Source organism: Castor canadensis, chromosome 1 (assembly GCF_047511655.1).
Source record: "Castor canadensis chromosome 1, mCasCan1.hap1v2, whole genome shotgun sequence".
In the NCBI taxonomy this organism is placed as follows: Eukaryota; Metazoa; Chordata; class Mammalia; order Rodentia; family Castoridae; genus Castor; species Castor canadensis.
The window spans coordinates 181,525,433-181,543,675 of NC_133386.1; the positions used below are offsets into that span (position 1 = coordinate 181,525,433).

At 55.6% G+C, this 18,243-nt stretch overlaps 1 protein-coding gene across 2 annotated transcripts; it reads right to left on the minus strand.

Moving 5' to 3' along the window:
• Positions 1 to 276: 276 nt before the first annotated feature.
• Positions 277 to 15,938, minus strand: Chst1 (carbohydrate sulfotransferase 1). 2 transcript variants are annotated; one of them, XM_020172332.2, is made up of 4 exons: positions 15,498 to 15,938; positions 3,701 to 3,836; positions 3,284 to 3,385; positions 277 to 2,368 (listed from the first exon to the last, which is right to left on the minus strand). In XM_020172332.2, exon 4 carries the CDS (start codon positions 2,324 to 2,326, stop codon positions 1,091 to 1,093), a length of 1,236 nt encoding a protein of 411 aa, XP_020027921.2. In that variant the 5' UTR covers positions 2,327 to 2,368; positions 3,284 to 3,385; positions 3,701 to 3,836; positions 15,498 to 15,938; the 3' UTR covers positions 277 to 1,090. The 2 variants fall into 2 exon arrangements, with proteins under 2 accessions (XP_020027921.2, XP_073900774.1); XM_074044673.1 differs by lacking the exon at positions 15,498 to 15,938 and adding an exon at positions 9,984 to 10,004.
• Positions 15,939 to 18,243: the final 2,305 nt, after the last annotated feature.

The window sequence follows — 18,243 nt, forward strand, 5'->3', positions numbered from 1 at the left end:
AACCCACCCTCCCACTAAAGGAGGAGCATCTGTGCAGGAAGGGTCTTGGGTCATTCTACTCACCAGACATGAATCACTTTGATTACCCTGGTTAAAACGTACCACATCTCAACTGGCCAAAAGAAAAGGAAATGAGCCCTCAATTCAGTGTGAGTCGGCAGAGCTCTGAAAGACAGACTTGTTTGTAATTTAATTCCCACCTCAGTCTTCTCCCCAAAGCCAGAAACACCAAAGCCTGCTTTTGAACATTCAGATCATTCCACAATCACACCTGGGTATTATTGCACACTTTTATTTACAGAAAACACGGATAAAGCATTTCAATGTTCATTTAGCAAACTGATCCACTTTTTTTTCTTTTTGGCACAAAGAAATATCACAGATGGACCCCAAGATCAATCAGAAGCTCAAAGATTCATCAGTCATCACTGGTCCAGGGGCAGCCACAAGACTCAGACAGACAAACAGCATCATCACAGACTGGAAAAAATAAACAAGGTCCACATTCACCTCACAGTTAAAAACCTGCTCACCGACAGGCAAGGGTGGGCAGGGGGGCAGTTTCTCTGCTCCAAGGGAGGAAGTGGGAGCCAGGGGCAGGAAGCAGGGATGGGCGAAGGACAGACCCTCCCCCCTTTCCTGAACTAGAGAGAGGTTTTGTTTTTAATCATCTCACCTTGTAGAAATAAGACAGTGCAAAAACCACAATGCCCCGACAACTCATCCACTTGAAAAGCTTGACAAGGTGTGTGTTGGGGGAGGGGCGCCTCTTCTCTGTGCCCAGTGTGCGTGTGTGAATGTGTGAGTGGGGTGCTTGTAAACGTCGTCACTGTCCACGAAGAGATCCAATGTCTAAATGGGTGGGGTGGGATGTACCCCACTTCACGTGCCCTCTGCCCCAGCCATTCCCATCGGAGACATAGTGCAAATTTCAGAGACAAAAAGAGGCAGAAGGGAGTGGGGTGGGCAGGGGCCAGGAAGGACACAAAGGTAGGGTGGGAGAGGGAGGGGGAAATAAGGCAACAGTTAAAAATGGTCCATGTTATCAAAACCGGCGCCACGTGCCTCCCACCCCCACCGCAAGCCCGTGTCACAAAAAAGGGCGGAAGTCCCGCTCCTCCACCAGGCTGATGGCGGGGTTCTTCAGCTCCTCCTCCGAGGCGGCCATCCGGTATCCCAGCTGGGCCAGCACCTGCTGGCAGGCGTTCTGGGCGAAGGCCACAATATCATAGGAGAGGCGGAAGCGCCACTTCTCGGCCGTGGCAGCCGAGTTGCGCACGGTGCCGTATTTGTGCTTGCCCAAGGTGGGGTCGCCCCGTGTGTTGTTTTGGATCCAGCGGGCCACATGGCTGTCCAAGGGGATGCCCAGAAACCCGTAGATCTCCTCGGTCTTCTTCATGGGGTTCCTGGCCAAGTCCTCATAGCGCACCAGCATGTACTTGCCCTTGAGCCACGGGGGCCGCATGAGGCCAGTGGACACGGAGTTGGAGAAGTCCTCGCACACTGTGGTCAGCTGTGTCACATCCAGGTTGTAGGGCTTCCTCCCTGTGCCATACCAGAGCCTCCAGAGCCGGTATGTGTCACGGAAGGTCTCACTCCTTGACGCCAGGATACCACGAGGGTCTCGGACCAGCTGGATGACCTTGAGGTTTAACCGGGGGTCTTCAACCAGGGCCCGCAAGTCATTCACCTCGGGCACGCGCACCGTCTTGATGGCCACGTGGCTGCGCTCGCGACAGGCCTCTGCCGCCTCGGTCAGGTTCAGCAGACCGCACTTGCGTACACAGTCCCCCTCCTCCAGGACCTGATCGGGGGACCCCGGAGGGTCGCACACGGGGCGAGAACAAAGGACTCTGCTGGCCCCACGGCGGAAGACCCTGTCTGTGGTGTGATTGACAGGAGGTGGCTTGATATAGTTCTCCAGAAAGTAGAGGTCACAGTCGTAAAGGCTCCTCAGGAGGTCGCGGCTGGCACCCAGCATCACCCTCCGGTCAGCGGGGCTCTTACCCTGGGTGAAGCGGGGGATGAGCGTGTTCTGGACGTGGTAGAGGGGCTCAAACAGGTAGAAGACGTCCAGGTGCTGGTTGAAGAGCTGGCCCACAAACGATGAGCCACTGCGTGTGGTGGCCAGGATGAGGATGTGGGTCTTCCGGGAGAGGTTGTAGGCAAAAGTGGGGCCCTCCTCACACAGCCGCTCCGCCACCCCGGCTTCCGCCAGCCCTGGGCAGGTGTGGAAGGACTTGGCTGTGAAGGTGCGGATGGCTGTGTACTGGATGGCTATGGAGGCCAAGGCAAGGAGGAGGACGGCCTTCCAGGAACATTGCATGGCTGGGCACCTTCATGGGGCTGCTGCTCCAAGGCTCCAGTTCTGCAGGCACAGGTGGCTAGTGGTCAGACACTCCCCACAAGTGGGAGACTGCAGAAGACCCAGGGAAACACCTGCCCTTGCCCAGAGCTCACACACACCCCAGCAGGCCTAAACAGCTTTTACTCTAGGCTTTGCCATTTCTGGAAGCTCCCTCAACAAACTGGTTTCTTGCACCCCAAGATCTACCCTACAGATCACTGCTACTGTGCCTAATTCCCCCTAACTACCACACTCAGGGATGCCTTGAGCCTTACCCTGCCACTGCCTGTCACCCTTGATAGCATCCCTGGGGCCACCTGCATCTTCTCCAAGCCCTGAGAACTGGTACCCAGGTGGTCATCTTTTCTCTGTTCTCTGCCCATCCCTAAGGGAGGAAAAGTGCACATCAAATGCTCCCTCCTAAACCCCATGGCTTGGTATGCAGCCAGCAGCCGCTCATCCATGTCAGCTAAACCAGGAATGTTGGGCAATCCCAAGCCCCCTCCAACTGTGGCCGTGGCTGGCCACCTATCTCCAGATGGGGACTTCTGGGCTCCTGCAAGGCCTTAACAGTCAACCAGCCCAGAGTAGGGATGCTGACAAGTATACGTCCCAGGATCGGGGTTAGCACCTAGCCATGGGCCCAGGATCCTCCCTGCCACAGAGCGAACTGGCCTACAAAGAAGCTCTTAGCCCAGGGAGGCAGGACTTGGCTCTTCAAGCCAACCCTCTAGTTCTTTGGCCCTTCAGCCCATCCATCTACACAAGGGAGGATGGGGAGGGGCCTCAGGGAAGCAGGAAAGGGAAGGGTGTGCCAGGGGCCCAGGACCAACCTGAGCATCTTGCAGCACCCCCTAAGGAAGGGTGGCTCAAGCTACCAGGGCCTGAGAAAGGACCTGGGCTGCTCGCGGAGGCAATGCCAGAGAACTCACTTACCAAAGGGGACTGTTCCACGCCGGTCTCAGCTGCCAGCTACCTAGGCCCAGCCAGTGGCAGTCCAGTGGTCTGAGTCTGTGTGGCAGCCCTGTGGCCTGCAGGCTGCAGAGACAGAGGAGCAGAGTTGTGATGGTGGGCTTACGCTCCCAATACCTCTCTCTCCTGTACCCTGTGCTCCTCGGTCCCCCGCCCCCGGCCCCGGGACCAGACAATGATAATCCTTCTCCCTGGATTTGTCACTGACTCAAGACCCCAACCAACCCAGTGCCTTTTCTGAGCCCTGAGGCCTGGTCCCCTGAATCCTCATCTGCATCCTACCCATTCACCACCCTGGGCAGAAACTGGCTAACCTATGGTGCCCAACTGTCCCAGCCTGCATAGCCCAGATCTGTTCTGCATCTGAAATCAAAGCCAGACCTTTTAGAATTCAACTTATTCAGTGATGGGGGGTTGTGAAGTCACCCCAGGATTCCAGGTCAAAAGGACAGCTCCAGAAGGACAACCAGGAAGAGCAATTCTTTTTCTGACCACTCTGAGAGAGGACACCGGCTACCTGAAAGTCAAAGCAAAAATGTTCCAGGGGCATTCCTGACTCTGACACGCTTTACCAAATTGGGGTTAGACATCAGGAGTAGAGCACTATTTTGATCTGCTGAGCACTAAGGCTTTGGCCTGTGTTAGCAGTGAGAGGTTCTACCTGAGCTCACGACCTGCAGTCCATACTCCAAGGAGATTGGACTTTCTATTCCTACAGCTTAAGCGTACTTGGCCTTCAAACATGCAGCCAACTCATGGCCTCAGCCCACTGGTGAATCAGCATGAGAAAGAGCGGGAGTTAGAAGAGGGTAAGGTGGTAATTCCAATACTTCTAGCATATTCTTTCCCCTTGCTGTCTGGTCTATGTCATTCACTGGTACATGGATGTTGGGTGAAATCTGTGTGCCTTCTGAATATTCTTCCCCACAGCCTGCTCTTTGTCCTGACTCCTCCGCGGGGGAGGGCAACTGAGTGGATCCCCACTTCCCAAACCTGCAACGTTTACCTGGCTCTGCTACCCCAACCTTTGGCACCATGTTTATTTCTCACGAGCTTCTCACTCCCATTGTTCAGATGGAAAAATCAAGGCTCAGAGACTAAGAAAATATGTGTAAGCAAATAAGAAACAGCAGAGAGTCGAGGCCCTATGCGTCAGGCTCCAGACAATGGTCTGGTCCCTTCAGCACGGGCTGAGAGCCCCAAGGGAAGAGGCACAGTTGCACTGTCCTTTGTCTTGAGGGCCTGGGCTGAAACGGCAATGGGTCCACTGAGGTGCTGGGGCCCGGAAGTGCTGTTTTAAAGAGCGCTATGTGTGCTATAACTGGGAGTAGGTACAGGTCACAACTAGCAGTAAACAAAAGGGCACAGTCTAGATTCTTGAGAACCTCTCAATGTGGCCACAGAAAAGCCACAACCTAGACACACCCCATCCCACATTGAGTTCACACTGTGCAGCACAGGAGGCTGCCCCAAAGGGGAGGGGTCTTTAAGCCCTCTCTACTTGATTCCTGTTCCCCTGCCAAGGGCTGCCCTGTTCTGCCCAAATGCCCAGAGACAAACATGACAGCCCTTCCAGAAGCAAAGGAATGCCAGCAGTGAGTGTCAGTAGCAATTTTAAGGAATCAGAGGCCCATTCTTCAATTTCAATGCTACTACATTCAAATGTGTTCACCCATAGACCCCTATCAACTACCCAGGGTGACAGGCACCATTCTGGGCACTGCAGATAAAATGATACCATGAAAGGCCAGGCATGCATGCCCACCCTCCTGCCAGCCCTGTGAGGTGGACACCATCACAACTCATTTTACAGAGAAGGAAGCCGAGGCTCCTTGTGGTGTGATGGAGCTCCCACCCTAGGAAGGGGCAAAGCCAGGGTCCCAGCCCAGGCCATGTGCTGTGAAGTCCATGTTCAGATTCATTTTGCTGGATCCATTCTTTTTCCACCCATATTTTACTCCCTTTTGTCTCCACCAGGACAGGAAATGAAGCTTTAGAATTGTCCCCAAACTAGGATTCCAGTTCCAAAGACAGAATGCACCCTGGATTTTCTTCAAAAAGTAGCTTCTTGACTCTTTCCCAGAAGGACCATTTAAGTTTCTTCCCTAATTCTCCTCTCCACCCCCACTTAGAGAAACTAAAGGCCAGGACTAGGAGCTGATATTCTGCTCAGTGACATTAAACCTTTAAGACAGGGAGACTCCCACTTCATAAGGCACAGCTTGGGCACCAGAGGAGGGGAGTTCAAAAGCCCAGCCGCAAGCCATCTGCCTGCCTCCCAGAGAGCCAGGGCATGGGAACAGAAAGGTGGGGGAAGTCAGGCCCTCCTGGAAGGGCCCCTGCTCTCCTGCCAGCCTGGCAGAGCCAGGCCCAGGGCTGGCCAAATGTCCTTGGTATGCTGGAGGCAACTGCCCTGGAAACCAGAGGCCCTGAGGCCAGGTCCTGTTGTTCCCAATAGAGCCTTGGCTATTGCAAAAGACTTCTCCGTGCCAGTGGCCCTCCAAGTCAGACCATGGGGCCCAGGCCCCTTTCTGGGCTTCCAGCAGTCTCTCACATGGCCTCCCTCCACTTCTGGTGGGTCAAGGCTTGGGCACAGGAACCCAGAATGTGTCCTTTCTATTAAAAGGCAGAGGAGCCAGTAAACTCCCAGGAGAAAGCTCAGTCTCCAGTGTCAGCCAACTTCTGATGAGCGCCAGGGTGGCAGTGGAGAAGAACTCTATTGGAAAACTCTAATTCAGAGTGAAGGACTCAAGCCATGACCCATGTCAGCCTGGCTCTGTCACTCGGCAGGTGTGCCACCTGGATGACGCACCACCTGTCTCAAAGCCTGTTTCCCCACAGGGTATAACCCTAGTATGGTTATAAGAATTAAAAAAACAAAGCGTTTACTCAACATGGGACATCTAGGTAGACGCTGGCTCCCGGTTAGGACACAGACTCTGGCGCCAGCCCAGTTGATCCCAGCTCAAAGACTCACAGGCTGTGGGACCCAGACTAGATCCTTTCATCCATCTGGGACTCTGTTTTCTCATCTACAAAATGGGGATAATTATAAGAAGACTGTTTGACAACTTAATTCACGCAGTGGCTAGAATACAGTCAGCAGTAAATCAGTTGATATTATCACTAATGTCTGCTTTGCTTTTTGTCTTGGAAAGCACCTCAAAACTAATCATCCCGATCTCAGGGTCTGATCTGGCAGGACCTCTGTCCAGCCTCCGCCCACCACCCTTTGTGACCGTCCTGGGAACTTTCTATCCTGGGAACTCTCCAAGCTGGGCCACTGCGGTGGCTTTCCTGCTGCCCTCTAGTGGCTAGATCCTATTCAGTGCAGCTTCCTTGCATCTGCTGTGTTCCGAATTCCTGGAGGATGGTTGCAGCCTAATTTGGGCCACAGCCAGGTGGTGAGGAGGGGAAGTATGGTGTGACAATGACAATGGCATGCCCGCCGGGCTGTGGCCTCAGCTCTGTGCAGCCCCTCTTGGTTTTTGGCATAACTAGGATTTGAACTCAAGACTTGCAGGGCAGGCACTCAACTGCCAGAGCCACACCTCTAGCCCTCTGTGCAGCCCCTCTTCCTCAGCTACTCACCAAGAGGGAAGCAGCAACAGGCAGCCTGGCTTCCTCCCAAGGGTTTCTCCACCCTGGGTTCATTATGCTTAGCAAGAGGAGGAGCTCTGAACCGACTGTCACCGACAGGAGCAGCTCACAACCTCCGTCTGTCCTGAGTGACTTACACTTAGCTGGCCTGGCTCTTTCAATAAATCCAGTGATGAGGACCTCCCAGCTGACACTGGGGTTCTCTATCTAAGGAGGACCTTCCCACTCCATTTTCAGGGCAAATTGGACCCTCACAGCAGACAAGGGACCTTCTTCTGGCAGACTTTTTCCAAAAGAAATCAGAGTTAGGAATCTCCATTCCCCTCAGCCTGATCTGTGACTGCTCCCATGGGGCTCAAGAGCCCAGAGACTCTGCCTTTGCTCACATTCTTCCTTCCCTTCCTGCTCTATGGCCACCCTGAGCAACCCAAGTGCTCCCCTGAGCCACGGACCCCTTAGAAACTCAATCCCTCTTCCCAGAAATCTCCACTGTGCCCCCAATTTTACACACACAGTTTGGAAGTTCCCCAGACCTCCTAAAGCCTCCAAGCGCCCCTCCTCCCCTCCCCATTGGCCTGACCCCCTCAGTATTGGCCTTTCTCCACTCTGCGGATTGTCTTTTCAACTGCAGAGAGGGCTCCATGGATGTGTTTATGCTGAGGTGGACACGCACCCAAAACACGGCGTCACAAAAGCTAAGGCCAGAGAGCACACGTGTACTATCATGTCACCATTTCTAGTTAGTGAAAGGGGAGTGTTCATTTATTTATACATATGCACAAACAACCCTGAACGTACTCGCCAGGAACCCGGAACTGTAGGAGCCCCGGGGGGGAGGCGGGAGTCTGGGTTCATTTGAGTTTATTATCTTTAAAAGGGACCCAGTGAAGCCACCCATGCGAGAGCTGGAGAGGCGGCTGAGGACAGGGTGGGGCACTGCCAGCCAGCCTTCCCCGACCCCACTGCCAAAGTAGCAAGTTGAGGTCACCACCTTTCCCTAGAGGTGGCTTTCTGCGGTCAAATGGGTGCTAGGCACAGTGGGGGGAGAGGGGCTGGAGACTGTGGGACAGGGCAGGGACTACAAGAAGCAGGATCTCAAGGGGGACTGAGGGCACTGGATGTAGCCAATGCTTAATTGGGGAAAATGACTTCCTTCCCAGTCTTTTCTCCTTAAAACACTTTAAAAGCCAAGGGAGGTGGCGAGGGAAAGCAGAGAAAAAAGAAGCTGAACACCAGCCCTCTGACCAGAGGCAGGGGCCAGGATGGAGGGTCCCAAGGCTCTGGGATGCCAGGCATCACAGCAGGGACAGGGGACCTGGCCTGGCAGGGAGGAGTTGGCTGGATGGTGACTTCGGGGGAGGAAATGTTTAATCCCTGGGTCAGCAGTAGCCAGTGCTGACCCACCAAAGATGTTTGTTTGGTTAAGGCTGAAAAACACATAAAACAGCGAGGGTTTTTTTTCTTCCCAAGGAAAATGAGGTGGTAAAAATGAAGTAAAAGGAAAACAAGAGTATAAAGCCTGAAAGAACCAGAGAACCAGATCAGTGTACAAAAGCCAAGCAACTCTGGGTCAGAGTTTCCTGGCAGCCAATGGGAAAAGGGAATATTTCATTTACATATTTCATAGGATTCATGAGATAAAGATTAAAAGCATCTGCTCCAGAAACATCTGGCTATTCCCGATACTGACTATACTGACTGTTCCCAAGAACTCTCCAGAGAGCCAAGCACCACCATGAGCCATGACCTCAAGATCTCATACCTAATAAGACCCACAGACAAGCTTCATGGGGCTGTGTCCTAGAACATCTTTCAGTGTGGGCAGTATGCTGGTTCACAACTCTGACACATAGCTTTCCAAAAAGGGTGATCTGATGGGGTCTGGGTCAGCCCGGGGTTCCCTGGGGACACGAGTGCCACATCTATCTCCACTTAAACCTCAGGGATGTTTGTTTATGAGCCTTCTGTACAGAGTCTGCACCAACCTCTCAAGTCCCTGGGCCTCACAGCCTACCTGTGGACCCACAGGCACAACCAGAACCTCCTCTGGCACCTCTAGTGGAAGCAAGGTCTGGAAGCCATGGTTCCCAAAACAATCACCCCAAGTCACTGGTCCTCCATCTTCCCACCAGAGGCAGAGCTGCCCGGCTGCCTCCTATGAGCACTGGTGTCTCCAGGCAGGCCACACCAATATCTAGGGGTGGTGGTCCCAAGGACAGCCCTGGCTGTCTCAAGTCTCCTGGAGGAGTTGCCCTCAGGCACTCACTTAAGGAGGCAGGTGGCAAGACATCAAGTACCTGGCCGCAGAGAGGGGGCGTGGGTGTGAATCTCACTGCTGCTTCTTTCTAGCTATAGGCCTTGAGCCAGGCACTTAACCTCTACAGGCCTCCCTTGTCCTGAGGCATGAAATGGACAGCCAATCAGGACTCTCAGATGCTCCAGGTGATGGATGCCAACAACTCAGCACAGCACTGGCTCAGAGCAAGCACTCCTGTAGTAGGAGCACAAGTTGGAGGGGCTGGTCTGACCAGAAGCTTCCCGGCCAGGGAGTGTTCACAACCAATAAGCTCCAGAACGTGTGTGGCTGGAGACACCTCTCTTGCAGCCACCTCACTGTCCTGCCATCCTCCCAGCAGTGGGGAGAGCGACTGCCTTCCTGGCCGGGCATAAGACCCCAGTGTGCAGGCTCCTGGGGAGGGATGAGTCAGAAGACGGATCCCTGTCTTGGCCAGCCTGTGGTAGGCGGGGCTCTGCTGCCCAGGCACTGGGCGGAAAGGCACTGGTTTCCTGTCCCCCACCACCACAGCCAGGCAGCCACAGCCAGTCAGAATAGTACTGAGGCCCCACCTCCTAGATCCTGGGGCTCTGGCCATCCTCCTGGCTTCAAGGATGGGAAAACATCAACAGGAGGAAGGAGCACCCACAGCTGCTGAGCTTGCCACTGGGGGAAGGGGCCGTCCCCTGCATAAGGCCCTCTTAGGGCTGGGACACTGGGGTCACAGGAACCTTGAGGCTTACATGTGATACAGGTCTGCAGGAGCAGGCACCCAGAGATGACACATACCTGGCTCCTGTTGCTGGGCTGCCACTTCATGCCAGGGGTCATGGTCACCTCTCCAAATGAGGGCAGTGAGGCTCAGACAAGTTGGGGACATGTCCAAGCAGAAGCAGTGGCCACACCTGAGAGTAAGAGCATCACCCAGCGCTAGGACACAGGGGCAGAGAGCACCAGGGCCAAAGTAGCCACAAGGGTCCCCAGATACACTTGTGCCAATCTTCACCTCAGCATCCACCCGTAGCACAGACATCTGTTCACACCAACTGACCATCTCTAAAATCATGTCCTTAGGGTGTCACCTGCTGGGAACTGCCTGTGGCAGCTGGCTCCCCTGGCATATGGATGGGTTTGTGCCACCTCTCCACTTGCCAGAGACAAGAACAAAGATGATTGAGAATGAGTATAGACATCCTAGCAGCATCGGCTCTGATGGACAGGAGCCCAAACACAGTCTTCCTTGGCTCAGGGCTCCTGGGATGGGGTGGGATAAGCAAGCAGGGGATGGCTTAAGTGGGTTCATGGCCAAGAAGCCCAGGAATGGCCTATTCTCTGCAGCCAAAGGGCACCAGACAATGCCTTTAGGACTACCTGGCCCAAAATAGTCCAGAGTGGGGCACGAGGTTTGAGGTTAAGGCCCAGATAAGGCCTCCCCGCTCCAAATACCAGACCTACAACCAGCCCGCAGTTGGTCCCAGGGTCATGTCCAACCCAGGCTGCCAGACTCACATGTTGCCCCTCTGCCTCCTGGGTGGTAAGTATTAGGGAGTGCCACAGCTCTACCCACGGGCGCATGGCCGATGGAGTGGGCATCTCTGCCCAACATCAACAGGGACCTCCATAACTAACAAGATCCAATGTGGCTGCACACCCAGAGCAGGGCAGAGAGGGGACCTGCCATACATCACCTCAGTGGACCTTCTGCAAGCCTATAGAACAAACCAGCTGTGTCCAGTTCACAGGTAAGCTTAGGTGATTTGCTCACATGGCTCAGTTGGGACAGGGCAGAGAACTGACTCCAGCGATGGAGCATGGTGTACAGGACCCTCCCTTATCCCATACCTTCCCTACAGGTTTCCACTCCTTTCCCACCCTGGCCTCCTGGAACATCACAACCACCTGCTTAGCTCTCCCGACCCTGCAGGTAAGAGAAATGCAGCAGAGGGTGAACTTGGACCTGCAGTTCCCAGCAGCCTTACCCTCTCTGAGCGCCACACTCCCCGCACTCAGGAGCACAGGCCACACCCAGCTCCCAGGAAGCTCTTGGCAGTGACTGATGAGCACTTGATCACTCATCATTGCCATATCCAGCTCATCAGCAGAGGTGAACTCATCTGTCAATCCACTGCCCAGCACCAGGGGCCCCTTTCCCTCCATCCTCTCCTCGTGCCCAGTATGGGCCCCCAATGCACTGCAGGGTATCCAGGGTCCTAAACTGGCTAACACTGCATAGACTCCAAAGAAAGGATGGGGCCATGCCTTCCTCCCCATCCCATGCAAAGGAGCCAGCATTCCTGACAATTCTCAGCCCACAGACTTCCAGATCTAATCAAGAAGCAAACACAAAAAAGCAAATCTCTAAACATTTAGAAAACGCGGGAACCCTGTGCCCCACGCAGCACCGTGGGATTTATAAAGAACAAATCATGCCTGACAAACTTGATAGCTTTCTTGATAGAATTACAAGACTGGTAGATGAAGGAAATGCAGACAGGGTAATATATCTTGATTTTAGCAAAGCATTTGATACAGCGCCTCAAGTAATCTTACAAAATTAATTCAAACAGACTCGGCCCCAAGCACTTGTTATGGAGCCTAAATGCAAGAGTGGGGCAGATCCCAAGGGCCCACGGGTGGAAGAGGCAAGTCAGGGGGTGGGGGGAGGAAGGGGCTGAAAAGCAAAGAGTCTGGGAGTGGGGGCAGGGCTGCCCAGCCCCTGCGCTGGGTCACATCTTATCTAAAGTCTTCATTAATGACCCTGAGAGAAGGAGTAAACAGTCCGTTAATGAAATTTGCAGAGGATATTAAACTGGAAGGTGTTGTGAACACCAATGAGGACAGTAAAGTGCTCCAGAGAGACCAGGGGGGACCTTGGCAGGACACAGAGCTGGCAGGGGTATTAGGCAGAAAGCTTCTTGGAAGGCTAGGGACGAGGGAAGGCCATCTCCAGGGCTGGTGTGGAACTGGGAGAGGCCACAGGTAGCTTAGGTTTTGGCTAAACAGGCAAAACCCAGGAATTTCAGTTTTTCCATCTGTAAAATAGAACGCTTTGCAGCTCTGAGAGCAGATAGTGATGGGAATAAGGGCAACTTTAGGGATCTTGGAGCTGAAGCCCACTTTATAAGAGAGGAAGTCTGCAGGCCAGGGGGCGGGGCTGCAATGAGAAGGTCTGGGGAGGAAGACTCAGACTAAGCCATCACTAGCACCCCCAAATCTACATAGGTCACACTCCCTGACACTGCTGGGGCTGGCACTGGTGGAGTCAGCCTTCTTCCTGCTCCCCTGCACCCCCAACTGCACAGACTGTGGAGCACGCTGGCCGCACACAAGCAGTAGACGTCCCAATCTGGGAGCCTGGCATGGAGTCCCTAAGCCCGCTTTGGGGCTTCTCTAGCCAGATAGGCCAGCCACCCCAGGATCAGAGAAGATGGTCTGCCCCTTCTCTCTGTCAGAGACAGCCCACCTCTGCTTGGATCTCTTCTGTCCCTTTCCCTCTGACCCAACCCCAGGGGGGCTCAGTGGTCAGCCCTCCCGCAGGAGCCAAGGCAGGAAGCCATCCATCAGGACTTGGAGGCTTTGTTCCCACAAGGGAACAGGTAGGGTCTGAACAAGAGCCAACGATGCCGAGTAGCATGCTGGACCCTGTACAACTAGAAATAAATGTTCTGTGAGACTGGATGAGTGGTTCCCCACAGGGTTCCTGACTGCTGAGGGGGCTCTTCCAAAGCATGCCAGCCCAGGCAGATGTCAGGACTACCACTGGAATGGCAGGGGGGTCCAGGAAAACCAATACCCTGACTTCACGAGTAACAATGACGCTCACCGAACACTTATATGGTACATTTCACCTATTAACGTATTTGACCTTCACAAGCCTATGCAGCAGGTGTTCTCATGGTCCCCACTTTACAGAGGAGGTATGAGAGGTGGCCACTAGCCCTGGCACACAGCCAGAAGGCATGGGAGCAGCAGCCTGCCTGCTAAGCGGGTTCAGAGGGGACACCCTAGTGGATAGGAATGGCAGTCCTTTTTATGGGGAGTCCAGAGCCTTGCCCATCCATGGTCCCCATGGAAAGGAGTTGGTCCAACTCCTGCCAACTTGTGGAACCTGATTTTACTATATGTTTCCCTTCTCCCCCACCAGCATCACCGCCTCGCTACACCGAGTCCTCAGAACAAGTCTGTTTCCATGGAAACCATACAGTGACTCAGGGCTTCGGGACCTTCTCTGATCCAGATTACGAATATCAAATGCTACCTCCCCACACCAATGCAGAGTGGAGTTGGGAAAGTAAAGAGAGGCCCACAGTGTGGCAGCAGGGGCAGCAGGTGGGCAAGAGGAACCTGGGGGGCACAAACCTGGCGTCACTGAAGGCGTGGTACTGGGATCCCCTGCAGAGTCAGTGGAATAAAGATGAACCCCCCTCCTCCATGGCAGCCTGACATACACCCTACATCCACACCCTCGGCCCCACCCTCCTCTGGAGCTAGGGCCCGTGAGGAGGGGCAGGGGGCTCTGCTCCCCCTCCTCTGAAGTGGAGTCTGCACATGGCAAAGGGGGCTCAGGGGCCAGGGCAGAGGGAAGCTGTCTGCTTCAGGAAGAGCTCGCTTTGGGTGCTGAGACCCAAACCTCCAGCCCAGAGCACGGCTCAACAAAGAAGAGCATGTAGATTTGGGGGTGCAGGTTCTGTTTTGAGGTGGAGGCTGGGTGTTAAGTGAAGGGGAACAAGGGTTGTTATTTTAAAGCCCCAGCAGGGCTAGGAGGATAATTAGCCAGGGTTTCCTCTCCCTTGTGCACCCTTCTCTTCCCCTCCCCACCACCCTGGCCTGGCCTAGAGCCACTAACCCCCCAGGATTAGGGAAAGCAGCAGGCAGTGAAAGTTGCAGTGCCAGGTTCCTGCAGGGGTCTGAGGCCCAAGAGCAAATCCACCCCCTCTTTTCCCCAGCAGCTCCCTAAAGAGCTAAGAGGGAGGGGAATGGATTAGGTTGGAAGCTTGATACCTCCCTGGTGGATCCAGTGTGTGAGTCATGACGGTGAGAGCACTTTGGAAAAAAAAAAAAAACGGGGTCATGGTGATGCCTGAAAGTGCTGCTAAGGGCTGGAGCCTGGGCGCTGCCTACCTGGTAAGGTCTCTACCTGAGACAGCCCAGCCCCCCCAAGGGATGAAGGAACCCCGGGAGGTAGCTAGCTTCCTGGTATCTGGTCCCATACCTGCTTCCCTCTTGCACCTACTAGTCCCTTTGGCTTTCCCAAGAAGCTTCTTTCCCAGCGAGGGTGCCTGCCTCCAGCAGAGATCCTAGGTCCCTGCTGCCCCCTGCTCCCACCAGCCCTCCAGAAAACGCTAGGCTGAATTTCTGTCCTTGACTGGGCACCGTCTCCCCAGCCCCAGCCTCCACCTCTCTGTCAAAGGCCCAAGCCCATCCTCTGGCACCTGGATCCCAGAAGCCACCTTCCTAGGAGACTCCTGCTTAGGAGTGTTTAAGTCCATCAGGGCGATGCCAGCCAGAGCCCAGGAACCTAACCCTGAGAAAGGGCAGGCCTGGGATGGGAAGGAGATAACGCACAGTGGTATCTAAAATCAGATCAAGGTGCCGCCCTAGGAGGACCCTGGGACCTTGCTTTTCCCAGGTAGCTTAGCCTTTTAACTCCTAGCATCCCAGGGCTGCTCTGGGCTGTTACTGTGTAAGGCAAACATTGGATCCCTGGGGCTTGGGAGGAGCTGCTCCCCCAACCCATCCATAAAAGAGCAGAGGGTTGTTCTGCTTCCCGTAGGGAGTATGGGCTCTGCACCATCAGGGAACCCCGACCCCATAGGGACCCAGCTCATCACAGCCTTGTGGGTGCAGCGCAGAGCTGAGAGCAGGAAGCGGGGGTAGCTCGGGCTTGCGGGTGCAGCCCTGGTTTGGAAAGTTAGAGCAGGCTCGGGGATCTCAGGGTTTCTAGGTTCCTCGGCACCTCGAGTCAGGCAGGCTGTGGGGCGGTGAGCCCGGAGCAGCCCCCAAGTGCGCTCCGCAGCAGAGGGAAGCCAGGCACCTCCCGGGCTGCGCGCGTCTCAAGTTTGCTGCCCTCCCCCAAATGGGGGCGGGGAGGGCTGGGGTGATCGCGGCGCTCACCGGTCACCAGCCCTGGCATCCCTTTCCAGGATCCAACACACCGCCGTCCCCCCGCCATCCCCCGCTGCGCACCGCTGGCAGCGACTGTCCCCGAGCGGAGGGGCGTCTCCCACCGCGCCCGCGCCCCTCCCGGCTGCTGCGGCGGAGTCCGCTGCCTCCCGCCCCGGGGCCCCGGGGCCCGGCCGATACCTGGTCGGGGGCGCGCCGGGAGCCGCTGCAGCGCCCAGCGCCGGCTCCATCCTCGGATCTGGAGTCAGGCTCGCCGGGGGCCCGTGGGTGGCGGCGGCGGCGGCGGCGGCGGCGGCATCCTCCGCCTCCCGCGCCCTGCTCCTCGGCCTCCCTCCTCTTCCTCCGCCTCCGCGCGCCCCTCACGGGCCGCTCTTCATGGCCCGGGGGTGCAAGCCCGGGGCGGCTCGAGCAGCACCGTGCGTTCACCAGGGCAGAGCGCGGGATGGGGATCCGAGCGGTTCCGGGCCAGGGGCCGCGATCCGGAGCGCCGCAGCCCCGGGCACCGGAGAACAGCAGCCGCAGGCGCTGGAGCTTCACGGAGCGCCCGCCTCGCGTCCCGGAGTCAGGAGCAGCGGCGGCGGCAGCAGCGGCGACTTCAGCGCCAAGCGAGCGGCGGGCGCTGCGGTCCCGGCTCCACCCCCAGAGCCGCCCGCCCCCAGCGCCGCCCGCCCCCTCTCCTCCACCCGGTCCGCGCGCGCCCCCCCCCACCCCACCGCGCCGCCCCAGCCGCGATCGCCGGGGACACCCCAGGCAAGGATGCGGGGCTGACCCCAATCCGTGGGCGGGGAGGGAGGGGGGACAGCCACGCCCACCCCATAATGGGTAGATGGGCGCTGCCCACCCGCATTTCTTCCCTAACCCTCCCTCCCTCCCGCCACCCCAACCACCAGGGTGCTGCTCTCAGCGCGGCCAAAGCCTTTCACCTGAGCGCTCCACTCCAGTCCCCGAAGTGCGGCTGGAGCCCCAAGCTGGCCCTTCCCCAGCCAGAATAACCAGGGACTCCAGAACCATAGCCAACTACCTTTCAGTGCCAGTCCCGTCCCGTGTTCCCCCCCACACCCCCCACACCCCACTCACATCCCAGGCCTGTCTTCTTCCCAATGAATCATTTGCCTTGGCTCCCGGTTGTCCCTCTTGGGCAGGGTCAAGAAGTGGTGGCTTACTGGGACATTAAAGTGCGTTTGCTGGCAGATGTCTTCCACCGTTGCCCACCCCCTATCCTACCAAGCTGCCACCGGCCTCCCAGGTGGAAATCACCTGCCCTTGTGCTAGGGAGACCACTGGCAGAGCCTGCAGGCCCAGCATTGTGCACCACTCTCTGCACATATATTAACCAAGCATCTCCCCCAGGCCAATCCCACATGGTCACCAAGGACTGGATGGTGACAAGACAAACAGACCCCTGACTTCTCAAAGTGAATGGAGAGAAGCAAGATAAACAACAGAGTGACACCATGGGATCAGTTAGCCCCTAGGCTGGGGAGGAGGGCAGGGAATCCCAGCCACCCTGGGGGCTTGTTTCCTATCTGAAGAATGGGTAAGTGGTTTGGTGGGCTGAACCTCTGACACCTCTGATCTTACCAGGAGATTGTCTCCTGAGGCAGCTGAGCAGTCAGATTCATATCTGGATTCTCCTTAGATCTCGGACGTCCAGCCACAACCTGTTCATCACTCCCAGACAGGGTTACAGGCTGGCAACTCCAGGCATCCAGGGAAGATTCCTTGCCTACACAATCAAAGCCTCTCACGCAGCAGGCCAACCACAGCGGTGGTGCTGTAGCTTCCAAGGGCAGAGGAGCCTGCATGGGCATGCTGTGTGACTTTGTGTGAGTGGCACAGCCTCTCTGTGTCTCTGTTTCCTCATTAGGAAGATGGAAATAATGGTCCTCACCTCGTGGAGCTACTGTGAACAGCAGATGGTAAAATAGATGTAATGCACTGAACACAGTGCCTCGTACACCATAAGCGCTTAATAATCGCACTGTGTTGTTATCAGCTGATTGGTGTAGCTGAGAACAAACATTCACTCACCAAGAGAACCACAGGACCCAGGATTCACATCATCAGGAAAGCCTCTCTCTGCCCAGAACCAGATGGCGTGACGGCCCCTGCCCCAAGAGTCCCAGCAGACCACAGGGTCATTTATCTTGGTCACAGTTGCAAACTCATAATTATAAACTCTTCTCCCATCGCCTTGGAGCCAGCAGCTGCACCCCACCAGCCTGCAGCAGCCGCCCTGGGCCCTTTCTGAGCTCCACCCACTGCAGGCCACAGGGCCAGTCTTCAATCACCAACTCAAGGTGACCAGATCTGTCCTCCCACGCACCCTTCAGGGAGTGACCATATTCCAGGATGCCTAAGGACAGTGATGACCTTCCAGAAGTAGTTGCAAACTCTGCCTGCCCTTCCATAGAAAGCCTGGCTCTAACCACACCAGGGTGAGCCAGAACCTTCCCTTTCACCCAGTGCTGATCCCTACCCAAGTTTCAGCCTGACCAGAACAGTCGGGACTTAGAGAACCTCCTCTATCTCCTACCCTCAGATCCAGCACCTCATTTTTCAAATTCTGGTGTATTTCGGGTGGGGAGAAGGGACATGTACATCTGGCTTACAGGAAAAGATTGGTGTGGTTATAATGTAAAGATGGGGTGGAATTGAGGATTTTTTTTTTTAAGAACATTTAAACTCTAAAGATAGACAGAAGACCCAGTCTCAGAAGCACCAGGATTGTATTTCCAGTTTTCTGGAACCTCCCACAAAACAAGCACGGGGGTTTCTTAAGCGCCTTCTGTGTGCCTAGCAGTGGGGCAGGTGCTATAAGGGGAAGAGGAGGTGGAAGATGAGGCAAAGGCCTTGTGCTCAGGGAATTTGGGTCCCACCCAATATAGCAGCAATCACTAAAAATGTGACTAACTACAAAAAAAAG